Consider the following 13699-nt stretch of genomic DNA (forward strand, 5'->3'; position numbering starts at 1 on the left):
CGAGGAACCGGAAGTTGGAGGCAAAGAAGGAGGAATCTGCTCAGTCCTCCGTCTTCCCACAATCCCCAGCGGCCACGCCCCGGCTGAGTACCGTCTTCTTCCAAGTCCCGTGCAACCGACCTTGAGGCTCCCACCCACTAGATTTATGTTCCGCCCTCTTGCTGTCTCACATTCCCAAGACTACTACTAGCCTAGACTCCGTTTTGACGTCAGTTTAGAGGCGGTGACTGCTGACCAGAGGAAGCGCGCCTATTGGCCTAATACTGCAGTCCTTCAGGGGCTTGTTTTAGGCGGGCTAGGTTGCGCTCTGAGGGGAGCGGGGCTCTGGCCGGGTGTACGGCGGGTGAATCTGTCCCATGCTTGGCGGGTGAGCAGCGGCGGGGCCACCCCCGGACCTCCGGAGGGATGACTCTGGAGTCCATGATGGCGTGCTGCCTGAGCGACGAGGTGAAGGAGTCCAAGCGCATCAATGCTGAGATCGAGAAGCAGCTGCGGAGGGATAAGCGAGATGCCCGGCGCGAGCTCAAATTGCTGCTCCTGGGTGAGAATCCGCCGGCGATTGCTCATGGTAGAGAAGTCGTTTGTGAAGGGAATACGGATTTCAACTTGCTGATGTGGTGAGGGAGATAGTTGAATGCTGAGCGCATCTATAACCTAGTCGATAAGTGACAGGAAACTGTGCACGAGGAGCCCATGTCGGGGTTTGGGTGAGAAGTATCAGGAGGAGTTGCGGGGTAGAAGAGTTCACCAGGGCGAGGATAACATGCATGGAGGTAGGAGAGGGCTGCTTGGAATGGAGCACCTTGTGCGAAAACGGTATTGGCAAGGTTGTTACTTTGTGGACATTGGGTGTAGGACTGGTAATAGGGTAGGATGTTTTACAGGTGTTGGCATTGGGCCATATGCAGAGTTTCCCGGTTGCTTGCTTGATTATGTCCATTATTGCCATTGCTAACCCGTAAGTAGCTGCAATCCTCTTTTGCAAAGACGCAATGGCATACGATGTTGCAGGCTGTGCACTCACCAACCCCATCGATTCAAGCACTGTCCCCTACGTGGTGTAGGCAATATGCTGACAGCTTTGCTCTTTGCCCTGATAAGATGTTGCTCTGCACCTGTACCTGACACACCCCTTCCAAGGCTTGCGGTAGGCGTGGTTGTACGTCGTTTACGCTCTCCCCGCTATAGAACTCGTGCAAGATATAGATTGCCTAGCCAGCGGGAGGTATCGTTCAACAAATGAGAGCGTTACCAAGATATTGCATGTCAAGCCTCATCCCTGCGTGACTCTAAACAAGTTGGACAACCTATCGGACCACCATCACATCCTCAAGCAGTTGCATACTAATGCTGCAGATTCCCCCTTACCAAAGGTGCCAGAGCAAGTCTTTCTTTCTCACTCGCACACAGGTTTCCTTTGGCCCACCAGATTATTTAGTTCACAAAGAGCTGCTGATTGCTGGCAGGGTTGAGCTTAGAAGTTAAGTCTTTGGCTGCTTCAAGGTGTGTATATTGGTGTAGGCAGGGCAGATTTCTGTCCTCTGCCAATACGTTTGTTGCTGTTGCCGGTTAACGATTGTTTAAATACTGACACGTGAGAGAGTTGATAGACCTTGCTGTATGGCTCATTTCCTGTCTACAACCCGGCTAAGCGTCATTGCAGAGTTGTGCGTGCATCTTCTTGATTTTTGGTGACTTCAGCTCTGTAAGTCAGTGGCTGATTCCAGGACCCACTGTAACCGATGGCAAAGTTGGGACTAAGCAGTTACTCTAATGGTGTACTTTATTTCATAGACTTAAGCCATGTCTGAAATCCAATTGGCCATATCTCATGTACATGCTGTATTGTCTTGCTTAGCCAGTCCTGATGGATTCATGTGGGCAGATAAGTAAATGGGTCAAAATTAACATTGGATAAGCAGGAGCTAAAAGCCCCTCCTGGGTATCCAGCATTAGCCCATGTCCTGGAGCAACTACTAGGGAACGAAGAGCTAGTACGTAGTGTTCCAATAATCTGTCTTCTATGATGCAAACATATTTTAACTAATGTATGACCTGTTGTGCTTTGAATAATTATAGATTGTCAAAAAACCCTGTGGTAACTTTACATAGGTCTGCTTGTTCGGTAGCAGGTGGTACAAGGAGTCAAAATTAGATCTGGTAGCTGTTGGTGTCAAGCTAATCAGGTTCTAAGCTATATGCAGGAGGGAAATGGCTCCCAGCTCCCCACCGTTTCAAACCCTGGAGTAGCCTCTAGTGCTCATAAGGACCCCACAGCATGAGAAGCTGCTACATCGTCTGGCTAGAATCGTAAGAGGCTAGAAGGAAAGGACTACAGAATGCATCTCCAACTGCTTTTCACCAGGATTCTATAGGAAACACCCGAGTTACCAAATCTCTCTTGTACTTCAGAAAGTACCAGAAGCCTGTACTCTTCAATGAGCATGTTGCCCCCTCACCTGTTGATCTCTGTAAGCACACTGGTTCCCCTGCTCTCCAGCGCCATCCCAAAATATTATGCTTTTTCTTCAGTATTTAACAAGATTTTACAAGAGAGCAATCTTTTTTACCATCTAACCATTTAGAAAATGTAATGGGTAGCCTTAGAATTGTTTTTTGTCAAGTTATTAATGGGCATTTCTATCACTTTCTAAGCCTCATCAAAAATGCTGCCCTGTTTTAGTGAATTCTGCTATGACTGCACGATACTGAATGCAACATTGTTGCAATTCTTAGACCAAAACAAGAAAATGGTGGTGATTGTTTTGCCACCCTTTCATCAAGAAAACAGTAAACACTCTTGCTATGACCAATATTATGAGTTCAGAGAAAAGTTGGATTGATCTAAGCACAGCCGGGTGAAACGAATACAAAAAAACACGACCTTAACGCGCAGCTGCAGTAATTTTCTTAGAAGGAAATTAGATTAGCCAATAGGCTTTCTCTATTTCGTATCCCAGGCATTCTCAAAGGCAAAATATATTTCATGCCTATATTAAAGGACCGCAATAAAGTTTTCATCATTACATATGAACACCATGAAGATACTTATCAAACATAGGTACATACTACAAATAAAACGCCTGTTTTTTTCAAAACGGAGTAATTTAACAGACTTCATTAAATTTGCATTGGAAGCGATCAGTAGCCGTGCCAGAAACATACCAATGTAGCGCATAGTGACCCATCACAAAAGCTGAGTGTGCCATCTTCAACTATGTATAGCAATAGTTTTTTTGATCCTTTGGGTGCTAACATGACACCTATGAGGCAATGCCTATGTGGTGGGGAGGCATGAAACCAACTCGTATTAATTCCCACTAATATCTACGAAATAAGACTTAACACAAACCATTTTTAAATCTGCGTTCCTTGAAGTTAAATTTAATTCCCTTGGCCCACCATTCACTCTACTTGGGGCCCATTCATTTACTTATAGAGGCATCTTGCCTATCTAGTTCATAGCATATATAATGCATGGTTTCAGTATTGTACAGACCAGTTCTTCAAAATTCATAGAACTAATAAGGTTACTTTAAAGGCATCAACTATGGTATGCATGTCGTTAAACCATGTTGGGAATGGTCCCAATGTAAGTGATTTCCTGGCACAATTTAAAACTTTTTGCATTTAGGCATGTATAGTATACTTGAGCAAGTTATTCTACTGGAGTGTCCCTTCTTGTGCATTCATAGACTTCCCTTATTTATAAACACCCATTTAGGAATACAATACAGCATCGCTAAATCCAAAGCTGTGTAGAGGTGTTGGTGAAACAATTTTTAATCATACAGACTAGTCATCTTTTTGAACAGCATTATCACCTGTTCAAGAGCACGTATCTTAAATCCCTGATACTGGCATCTGAAAAGCATCCAGAAACTTGGTTACCCCACTGAGGTGGGGAGGTGTGGGGGGTTGGGTACGATACATGATTGGTTATTTATAACACGCTTAATACCCAGAGGTTTCTAAGCGTGGACCCGGGGATCGAACCTGTGTTGCTCCATGTCATCTTGTTTCCTAGGGGAGCGCGTTGCCCCTGAGCTATCCTCCTGAGACTAATCAGGGTGCAGTCAAAATGTCCTAAAGGTCTTGTGCAATCAGGTTTTTGGGTGAAAAAGAACTGTCAGAAGTCACATTGTAGTATATCCAATTACACAACTGAGGATCATTCTTTATCCTTTTGCCTATTAGGTTCTTATTGAACATTGATTCTTAGTCCTCTCCCCTTTCTCTCTGTCGCCCATTAATGGTGGCACCAGATGGGAAGTACTCTTGGCATGCTGCTCATCCTCTAGGTGTATCATGAATGGCACTGTCATGGCCCAGGGATCTCAGCCCAACCTCCTCTCGTCTTCCGTCTATCAACTGCCAGCCTCTCCTATCTGCCACCCCTCTTGCCCCATCCCTGTACCCTTCTTTGGAAGACCTTCAAAGGTGGCAACCAGCTTCACCTAGCTACCCTCAACTCTAGCTCGGCTTTTAAACACTCCCATCGATATGTCTCCTTCTGGAAGACTTTGACCTTGACGTTCTCGCTCTTACTGAGATGTGGTTACCTGCCATCTCTCTGCTTTTGACGCACCCCAACCCTGAGGGCTACAAGATCCAATGCAAGCCCATGCCTAATCAGCCTGGTGGCTGAGTTGCCTTTATCTTCCCTGAATGGCTTCCTTTTACAATCATTCCCACTGACTGATTCTTCATTCCACTGCCTCGTCTGTGTGCGTGGTGTCTCTCCAACCCTCTTGTTGACTCTCTCCACTATCTACTGGACCATGGTCTGATCTCCCTCTTCCCCTCTGAGTGGCCCGACCTTTCCTCTTCTTGCCTCCACACCAAACTTCTCCTCGGAGACTTGAATATTCACCTTGATTCTCCTGATTCTGCCACTGGACTCTTCTACAGTCTGTGACTTTCTTTCCCTCCTCATTCATTCTTCCGGTCTGACACACTCTGCCAGACGTACCTTTTGATGCTCGCATCCCAATCTCCAACCTTCTCCCTACACCTCCTGGTCTGACCGTGCTCTCCTGTCCATTCGACCAATTAAGCAAAAGTCAGCTGCTGCTTTTGCCACCAATTTCATTCCCCCTCCGACTCCTACCATTGACTCTGCCCTTGCCAATATTTTCTCCGTCACCAACACTCTAGATATCCCTGCCCCTTTCATGAGGAACCACATGAAGTTTGCCTCCAAACTCAACACCTGGTATGACTCCGACCTAGCCTTTCTGAAACAGAAGTGCAGAGTTGGTGAGCGGAAGTGGGGTTAGGGGGCATTAGGCACATCCTCTGACAGACTGGACTGCCGCCTGTTCCAGAGGCAATACAGACTTGAGGGCCCATATACAAGCCTGCATCTCTGAGGCCACCAACAGCACGGGAAAATTGTTTAAACTCTGCAAGGAATTTGCCAATCTTACTGCAGTCTCTATTTCTTGCTTGCCATCCCTGACCCTCTGTACTTCACTTCTTAACAAAAATTCAGGACACCCTGTCCTCTGCTACCCTGGACCTGTCCCTGCTTTGCTCGCAGGCCTCTCTTGGCCCCCTTCTCACCATTCCTCCTACCGCTTTCTCTCGCCTAGAGCAGCAGATGAGGTCTCTAGTAGGGGTGTCATGGTATTAGTTTTATGGCTGCATGATAACTCTCTTGCCAAATGACGGTATATCATGGTTATCGCGGTATAGCAGGTGGCGTTAACTAATCTTAACAAATATTTTCTTAAAAGGTCATGAAATTGTCAAATTTATCATCACAAACAAAACCAGGCCACCAGGGCCAGAATTGGGCTTTTCAACATAATTTCCACTGAAATGCCACCCCTTGCTTCCACCAAACACACGTGTGGAGAGGAGGGAGGGAGGGGAGCCCTGCTGCAACTGGCTTAGCAAACTTAATAGCTTTTCTTAAGTGGTCATTTAGGCTTTTAGCTCCCCCACTGGCTACTAGTGAAGATGAACATGTTGCCATCTTGATAATCTGCATGCCACATATCAATGGAGGCTGATGGTAGTATGTGCTTGTGCGCATAAACACACACACTCTTTATGTTATAGCCTTTAGTTTACTTGTGGTCCAAAAGGTGTTCAGTAATCACGGACATGTTACCCTTTGGTATGGAGCAGGGAATACCTGCAGAGGTAAGTGAATTTCGCGGTGTGACTTAGTATATGTAAATTCATTGATATCCCCCATTGTCATATGGTTAGACATTATCCATTATAAATATATAAACCCCAAAGCCGACAACCCAAAGTAAATCCTTTTCCTTCTTGGCACTGTATTTATTCTTCGCATTGCTAATATATTGATTTTGTGTCGGGCACGTGTGGTTTACGGAATGCCATTAAAAACTGCTCCAACTGAAACTACGTGTACCAAAAAAACTTTATTTTATTTTTTTTTTTTTTTTACATTGCCTTTTTGCATTTGAAGTTATTTAAGTTACCATTAAATCAGTGCTTTTTAGTTAACTTGCGAATATGCAGGCAGGATTTTCCAGCTGTAGCATTTGAAACTTTTCTCTGCACATATTTAGCTGATCCTCCAGGAATCTAAGGCGGCTGCAGAATTGGTCTTTCATGGCGCTTACTCGCTGATCGCCTTGAATGAAAGAGTGACTAGTGGAAGTGTTATAAAGCACATTCTGAGCAATGAGCTTGCTGCTCAGTCACAGGTCATCGCTTTGAAAATTGGCCTCAACTTGAATTTTTTGGAACCACATGGCATAGGCATCATGACCCCTCGCTGAGACAAAGTTTGTTTTGACAACTCTTTATCCCATTAAAGGGAGAAAAGTCACTCGTGTGCGGTCTGAAAGCCTATGTCATTGTGTTTCTTTTGTCAAAATGTCATAGCCAGCGCAGACTCGCTGAAAGTTTGCATAGTGATCTAATCACTATAGCTTGTTTACCATCTGCCCGGTGTATTATGAAGGTCTAATGTCTGAGTCACCATTGACCATGTATTCCTAAAGGGACAGCGTTCAGTGGGCGCTGTTGATTTCTTGATTCTTGAAATACATGTTCATTTACCTTCTTAAAAATAGTGGCAAAAAAACCTTTGAAAATAAATGACAGTTAAAATACATATTGTCACAAATATGGCCTAGACCACCACCTCACCACAGCCCCATCATTACCATTTTCCCCAGGTCTGAGTGCATTAGGACCCTTGTGATGAGAGTTCAGAGGGAGGAATGCTTTCATGGGTGGTGTCATAAATTGAGAAAAGACCGAAGAAATATTTCACCCCCATTGCTCTGGACACTTCAAATTGAATGGAGAATCTGTCCTGCCTGCTTGAGTCCAGTGCCATATGCAGAAGGCAGGTACATGAAGGATCAAGCAAAGCAGCAACTCTAGTGCCAATGAGCAAATCTACACAGAGGACAGTGGGGGCGGGGGCAGTTTATTTACTGGCAGAAAGCACTGATAGGCCCAGTGTTCACACAGTCTACAGCAGGGTCGGACTCGGGCATAAAGTTGTCTCGGGCACCAACATAAAAAAAGTGACCCACAGTTGCAAATGGGAATTCATTCCTACTCCTACGTCCTGCTCCCTTTTCTCCATACTTATGGGACATCTCTCCGTCCTGTGGGACGGGACCAGAGCACTTTGTAAAAAGCACCCCAACATTTTTTTTTCTCGAAAATGTGTCTTTGCTCACTTTGGTTGGAGCGGTGGGAGGAGGTGTTCTGACGAACTCCTCCTTCACATTTTTAGGCGTTCATCGACGATAAGAAAAACACCCTGTTCTTTAGTTTTCAGAGCACCCCCGCCGGATACCTTTCCGGGTTTCTCTCGGGCCGGAAGGGGCATTGATCGCCCTGCCACCGGGGTTTGCCCTGAGGTGCCTGTTGGGCCTAATAATTGTACTAGAGTTTTCTCCGAGGGTCTCCGTAAGGGGCCTGTGGATACCGGAGCACGCTCCGAGGCCACTCCTGTGGGGGCTGTTTGTGGACACAGTTCTACTGAGTCGTGGGGTACCAGAGCTATCTCTGAGGCCTCTCTATCGGCTTCCCTCAAAAATAAGACTGGGGTGCGCCCCCGAGGCCTTGGGTGGTGGGCTTGCTGTCATCGAACGGATGTTCGAGGCCCGCGCAGATCAGGCTTTTACCGGACCCGGGTCCGAGGTCCCTCGTCCAGAGGCTAAAGCTACCAACAGTTCTGAGAGGCCTGGGAAGGCCTTGTCGGTGAAAGTTGTTTCTAAACGTTCCTGCTCTTGCGGCGACACCAGGCCTGTTGAGTGGGGCAAAGAAGCAAAGTTCTTTTACCGGCAGTGCCGAGGTCCGTCTTTCGAAGGCTAATTTTGCAGTTGGTATGTTGCAAAAACATTCCAGGCCTCACAGTACCGGCTCTGCCGGGGTCCCTTATGTTAAGGCTAAAGTTACGACCCCTGATCCATCAATGGGGACCCCTTCCTCACGTGCCGCAGTTCCCCTCAGATGAGGACAAAATGGCACCCGTTCCTGCCACGACTGCAGCGGCCATTTTGGGTGCTACCCCTACAACTACGCCATCGGCCTCAGGTGTAGGGCTTGGTCCCTTTGGTGAACATAGAGTCCCTTGTGCGCATCCTTATCAACCAGTTTACGACGAACGCTCGGATGCCTCTTCCGCACAATGTTTCGTTGCCAGCAAGGTTGGTACCTTTGATTTATGTGGATACGTCGGTGGAGGGGCCAGTGTGGCACCTTTCCCCATGAGAGGCCTCCTCCGGGTCCGAAACAGTCCCCGGAGGACATTTTATTTGGGTAAATTTCAGACACTCGTGCGTACCGACCCCATGAGGGAGTATTTCAAAGTGCTTTTTAGGGAGATATGTCTGCCCGCGCCTACGGTGCCTTCCCCGACTCTTCCACCTTTGCCTCCATTGTCCCCTGTGGACAAGGCAGAGCCTGACACGGTTCAGCAGGATGCTGACCTGTCGGATGACGCGCAAGGTGATCAGGACAGCGGGGACCTTTCCTGCTCCATCAGAGCTTTTCATGACCGGGTACTGGACATGATGAACTTCTTAGAAGTTCATTGCCCGAGGCACCCGCTCCGCCGGAGGGCGTGCTTTCTGGGCCGTTCACCCTGTCTCCCTTGGAGCGTACCGGCTTGTTCTTGCAGAAGGACGTTCTGGCTGAGGTCCGCAGAGTCTGGGAAAAGCCACACTCTGGACTTTTTGTCAATAAGAAAATTGACGCGAGATACAGGCTGCATTCTCCGGAAGAGGTGACCCTGTCGTCTTGTCTGCCCCCCTCCTCCACAGTAGTGGCTGTGGCCACTTTGCAGTCCATGCCTGCAGCATCCTCTTCCAGGACGGCTATTCGGGTTCTGGGAAAGGAGGATAAGCTCCTTGACTCCCTCGGGAGGAAAATCTTCGCCAGCTCGGCCTTGCAGCTCAGGCAGGCCAACGCTGAATTGATATTAGCAGGAGCTAACATGCGGAGGTGGAAAAGTCTGTCGGAGTTTATCCCGGTCGAGAAGCTGGAAGATTTTAGAGAAGGCCTATCCGACGCCAGGGTCTTGGCCCAGGATCTCCTGGAGGCTGCGGCTCATCACGTATACACCTCGGCTCGGGGCCTTATGCTGGGGGTTGATACCTCACGGCAGGCGTGGCTGCATGCCACAATTCTCAAATGAAGTGCAGGACAAGGTGTTGGACCTTCCGTTCGATGGGAAGGAGCTCTTTCATTCTACAACAGATGTAGAGCTCACCAAGACGAAGGATAGCACTCAGACAGCGAAGTCCTTGTCTGTCCTGGTTAAGGCTCCTTTCAAAACCCAAGAGACCGTTGTCACAAAGTCGACCTTCCTCTGGCTTTAGGGGCTTCCACGACCGAAAATCTTGCAGAGTGGATACCCCAGCGGGGAACAACCACCGTAGGCAACAACGGACGCAGTTTTTCTCCCGTTCCTCAGCCTCCTCTTCAGGTTTGGGTGGCACCGCCACTGATAAACCTACTAAATGAGGGTTTTCCTCGCTCTCACGAGACCCCGGTGGGAGGACGCATTGCGTCTCATTGCGAGGCATGGCAGACCATCACAGAAGACAGATGGGTCTTGTCAGTCGCTTGGTCGGGCTTCCGCTTACCTCTACCCCACCCCTAAACCCACCTTTTCAGCTGTCGGGCTCGCCCTCCCTCAAGGCAGAGGTTCAGAAACATCTGCACCTCAGATCTGTGGAACCCGTTCCCCCTTGTGGAGGGAGGGGAGGGCTTCTACTCCCGGCTGTTTACGATGCCCAACCCTAACCAGGTTGGCCTGCGCACCATCCTAGACCTTTCCCAGTTCAATCTTTTCCTACCCCAAGAGAAATTCAAGATGATCACGTCCAGCCAGATACGCTCCTCCTTGCAGATGGGCGATTGGCTCAGCGTGGTGGATCTTCAGGATGCGTACATGCATATACTGATTTGGAACCCACACAGGAGATATTGCTGCTTCTCTTTGGGAGAGGAGCACTTCCAGTTTCGAGTGCTTCCTTCTGGCCTCAGCTTGGCGCCGCGTGTCTTCACAAAGATGTCGGTGATTGCGGCCCATCTTCGTCTCCAGGGTATTCATGTGTATCCATATTTGGACGACTGGCTATCTCCAGTCTCTCCTTCAGCTCCTGTTCCATCTTGGGCTGTCGGTGAACTGGCGGAAATCTTCCATGACGGTCTCTCAGGACCCGATTTTCCTGGGTTTTCGCAGGAACACGATTGACTGCAGAGTGTACCTGACCGGGGACAGAATGGCGGATCTGTTAGCCACGTGTCAGATGTTTGCGCAGTCGGAGAGCATGTCGGCCAGGTGGTTCCAGAGGCTTCTGGGCCTCCTGGCCTCGTGTGTGCTGGCTCTTCCTCTTGCTCGTATCAAGATGAGATGGACCCAGGTGGCTCTTCGGAGTTCCTGGCATCAGGATTCCAAGATGATGATTCCAGATTCCATGAGAGTGGACCTGGAATGGTGGTCATCCCTCATCTGTCGGTGGTTGCGGGTTTTCAGGACCCGGCTCCTATGGTGACGATCACGACAGACTCTCCTCTCCTGGGGTGGGGTGCGACGTTGGATCTTCTACAAGTATCGGACCTCTGGTTGCCTCAGGACAACCTCCTGCACATAAATCATTTGGACTTTCTGTTGATTTTTCTTGCGCTCAAGGCGTTCAGACCGGCCATTGCCAATGACAAAGCCCCCACCCCCCCCCCCTTGTGTGGAACTGTCATCCAGATTTGGGAGTGGGCCGTGCTTCATGGCGTCTGGCTGCTTGCAGTACACATTCCGGGCCAGCTGAATGTCACAGCGGATGCTCTCAGCCGGCGGACAGTGGTCAGCTATGAGTGGGAGTTGAAGGCAGAGGTCCTCTCCTGGATCTGCTCGCGTTGGGGCACATTGAAGGTGGATCTCTTCGCTACGGCGGTGAACAGGAAGCTTCCTCAGTATGCTTCCAGAGGGGGGCTGGGAGCCTCCTCTCTGGGGGGGATGCTCTCGAGATTCCATGGCACAACATGAGAGCTTATGCCTTCCCGCCGCTGCCTCTAGTCCATCGAGCAATTTGGAAGCTGAAGAACTCGGTGAACTGCTCCCTTTTACTCCTAGCCCCCTGGTGGCCAGCCAGGTTCTGGTTCTCAGAACTTCAACACTTGTCGGTGTATCCGCCGATCAGGCTACCAGTGACCCCCGATCTTCATCAGGGGGAGCAGCAGATATGGCACCCCTCCCCACAATTGCTCAGCTTGGTGGCATGGTGCCTGAGTTCAGGCAGTTGGACCAGAGGGTGGCTACGATTGACACTGCTGTTCTTCGTGCCTCCCTAGCAGAGTCGTGTGTTCACGTTCTGTCCTGCAGAACCTACCTGTCGGCGGTCTCCGCTTATCTTTCTACAGACCAATGTTCCTACTCTCTGAGTAACTCAGTTGTCAAGAGGCATTTGCAGGCTTGACGTGCCTCTACCCTCCAGTTCGTAGTCCGCACCCGCTGTGGGACCTAAATGTAGTCCTGACGGTGCTGTGCCATAAGCCTTTTGAACCCATGGCCACGGTGGACCTCAAGTACCTATCATGGAAAGTGTCCTTTCTGGTCGCCGTTACCTCAGCAAGGCGAGTGAGTGAGCTCCAGGCCTGGTCAGTGGAGCATCCCTTCTTGGTTTTTCACAAGGACAATGTCATGATGCCTACCCCCAAGGAGCCAGGTCCGACCCAGCAACCCCAGAGGCAGGCATCATTTCCCCCAGGGAAGTGCCAGCGGGCCCAAGCTGGGGCCCTTTGGACACAGTCCTGGCGCCTTAGGCGCCAGGCTCATGTTGGACCCCTGTCCTGGCGCCTTAGGCGCCAGGCTCATAAAGCTAGACATGTGTTCAAGTGTTTTAAGGTGCACTTACCTGATGCAGACCATGCTGCTACATCCAGGCCCTCTTGAGGCCTGAATGGAACTACTTTACCTGTGGAACTACTTTCCCCTGGGTGTGGTCGCGGAAGGATACATACCTGATCGGTGGAAGGATACATACCTGGAACTTCTTCCAAAGCTATTTAAACCACGCCCGATCAGCAACTCGCGCTTCGCGTTGTTCTGCTCCTCGCAGCTGGACGCTCACCGTGTCAGCTCCTGCATCTGGACTTAGCCACGCCTGTCAGCATCCTGGGTCACCTGCTAAGAGAGAATTGGAGAGAAAGAAGACCTTACCTGCTAAAGCTGCATCACAGAGACTTCACACCGACGATCCTGAAAGGGAAGACATCATTTTAAAAGCATTTCGCTTCGATCGCTGCAGCGCTGCATTTCACTCACCTTTCCTGGGCACCTCCATCTTCAGCAGCGATCATCTGGATCCGCAGCCACTTCCCAGAGCCTAGAGAGAAAAAGACAAAAACAGAAGGTGAGAGAAGGATGGGAATAGGAAAAGCTCAGTTTCCTTCTAAGACTTACCTGTTGGGTCATTCCCATTTCATTTCGGGTCCTGCCGCTTCCTGGCATTCCGGACCCCGGCCCCTATGGGGAAAAAAGACAAAGACATTGAATGAGCGAATGCAAAGACATTACCCGAACGCTCATCCAGAACTTACCTGTCATTTACTGGAACTGCACGTTTCACTTCGGGTCGGCACCATATCTCCGGCATTCCGAACCCCGGCCCCTAAGGGGAAAAAGACATAAGCGTTAGCGCTTGCTGCAAAAAGACAATGAACATTATCATTAAGCTTGAACTTTTGAACTTGCTACAGAACTCTTACAGCGCCTTACCTGAATAGTCAAGCTTATGTGAACTCCCATCAAACCTCAATCCAGTGAAGTAACTGGGTTTCAACGCGCCCCTGCATCAGAAGCAGGATGGAGAACTCATCCTTCCAGACCCTAAGGTGAGACTTCACGGGGAATCGTGGAAGGGTATCGTGGAGGGTTGGAAGGGAGTGGGAGGCTTGAGCTTTATTCCGTCAGTAGGTAATACTCCCTTTTCACGCACAGGGGAATATTCCTGCGAGCCAGTGAGTCCATCTTCAGAGTCCTGCGCTTCACCATAGAAGAAGCATCAGCACTCGAAGCCAGACCTGCGCCTCCGTGGGAATCGGGTGAGCGTGACAGACAAGGTGGTCCTACGGACAAACCCTGTCTTCCTACCGAGGTGGTAACTGAATTCCATTTGAATCAGTGTATCTCCCTGCCGGTCTTTTTTCCGAACCCTACCTCGGAGGCGGAAAGGGTTCTGCACTGTCT

At 49.4% G+C, this 13699-nt stretch overlaps 1 protein-coding gene across 2 annotated transcripts in view; it reads left to right on the forward strand.

Moving 5' to 3' along the window:
• The first annotated feature begins 257 nt into the window (after positions 1-257).
• Positions 258-13699, forward strand: part of LOC138569886 (guanine nucleotide-binding protein subunit alpha-11) — a 756289-nt gene continuing 742847 nt past the window's right edge. Inside the window, exon 1 of one of the 2 annotated variants that reach the window (XM_069648307.1) lies at positions 258-541. In XM_069648307.1, the coding sequence (XP_069504408.1) occupies positions 406-541 (136 nt within the window). In that variant the 5' untranslated portion in view covers positions 258-405. Of the gene's footprint in view, positions 618-13699 lie in introns of both variants that reach the window. The other variant, XM_069648315.1, reaches the window with a different exon arrangement.

Source organism: Ambystoma mexicanum, chromosome 1p (genome assembly GCF_040938575.1).
Source record: "Ambystoma mexicanum isolate Mex_15411 chromosome 1p, UKY_AmexF1_1, whole genome shotgun sequence".
Classification (NCBI taxonomy): Eukaryota; Metazoa; Chordata; class Amphibia; order Caudata; family Ambystomatidae; genus Ambystoma; species Ambystoma mexicanum.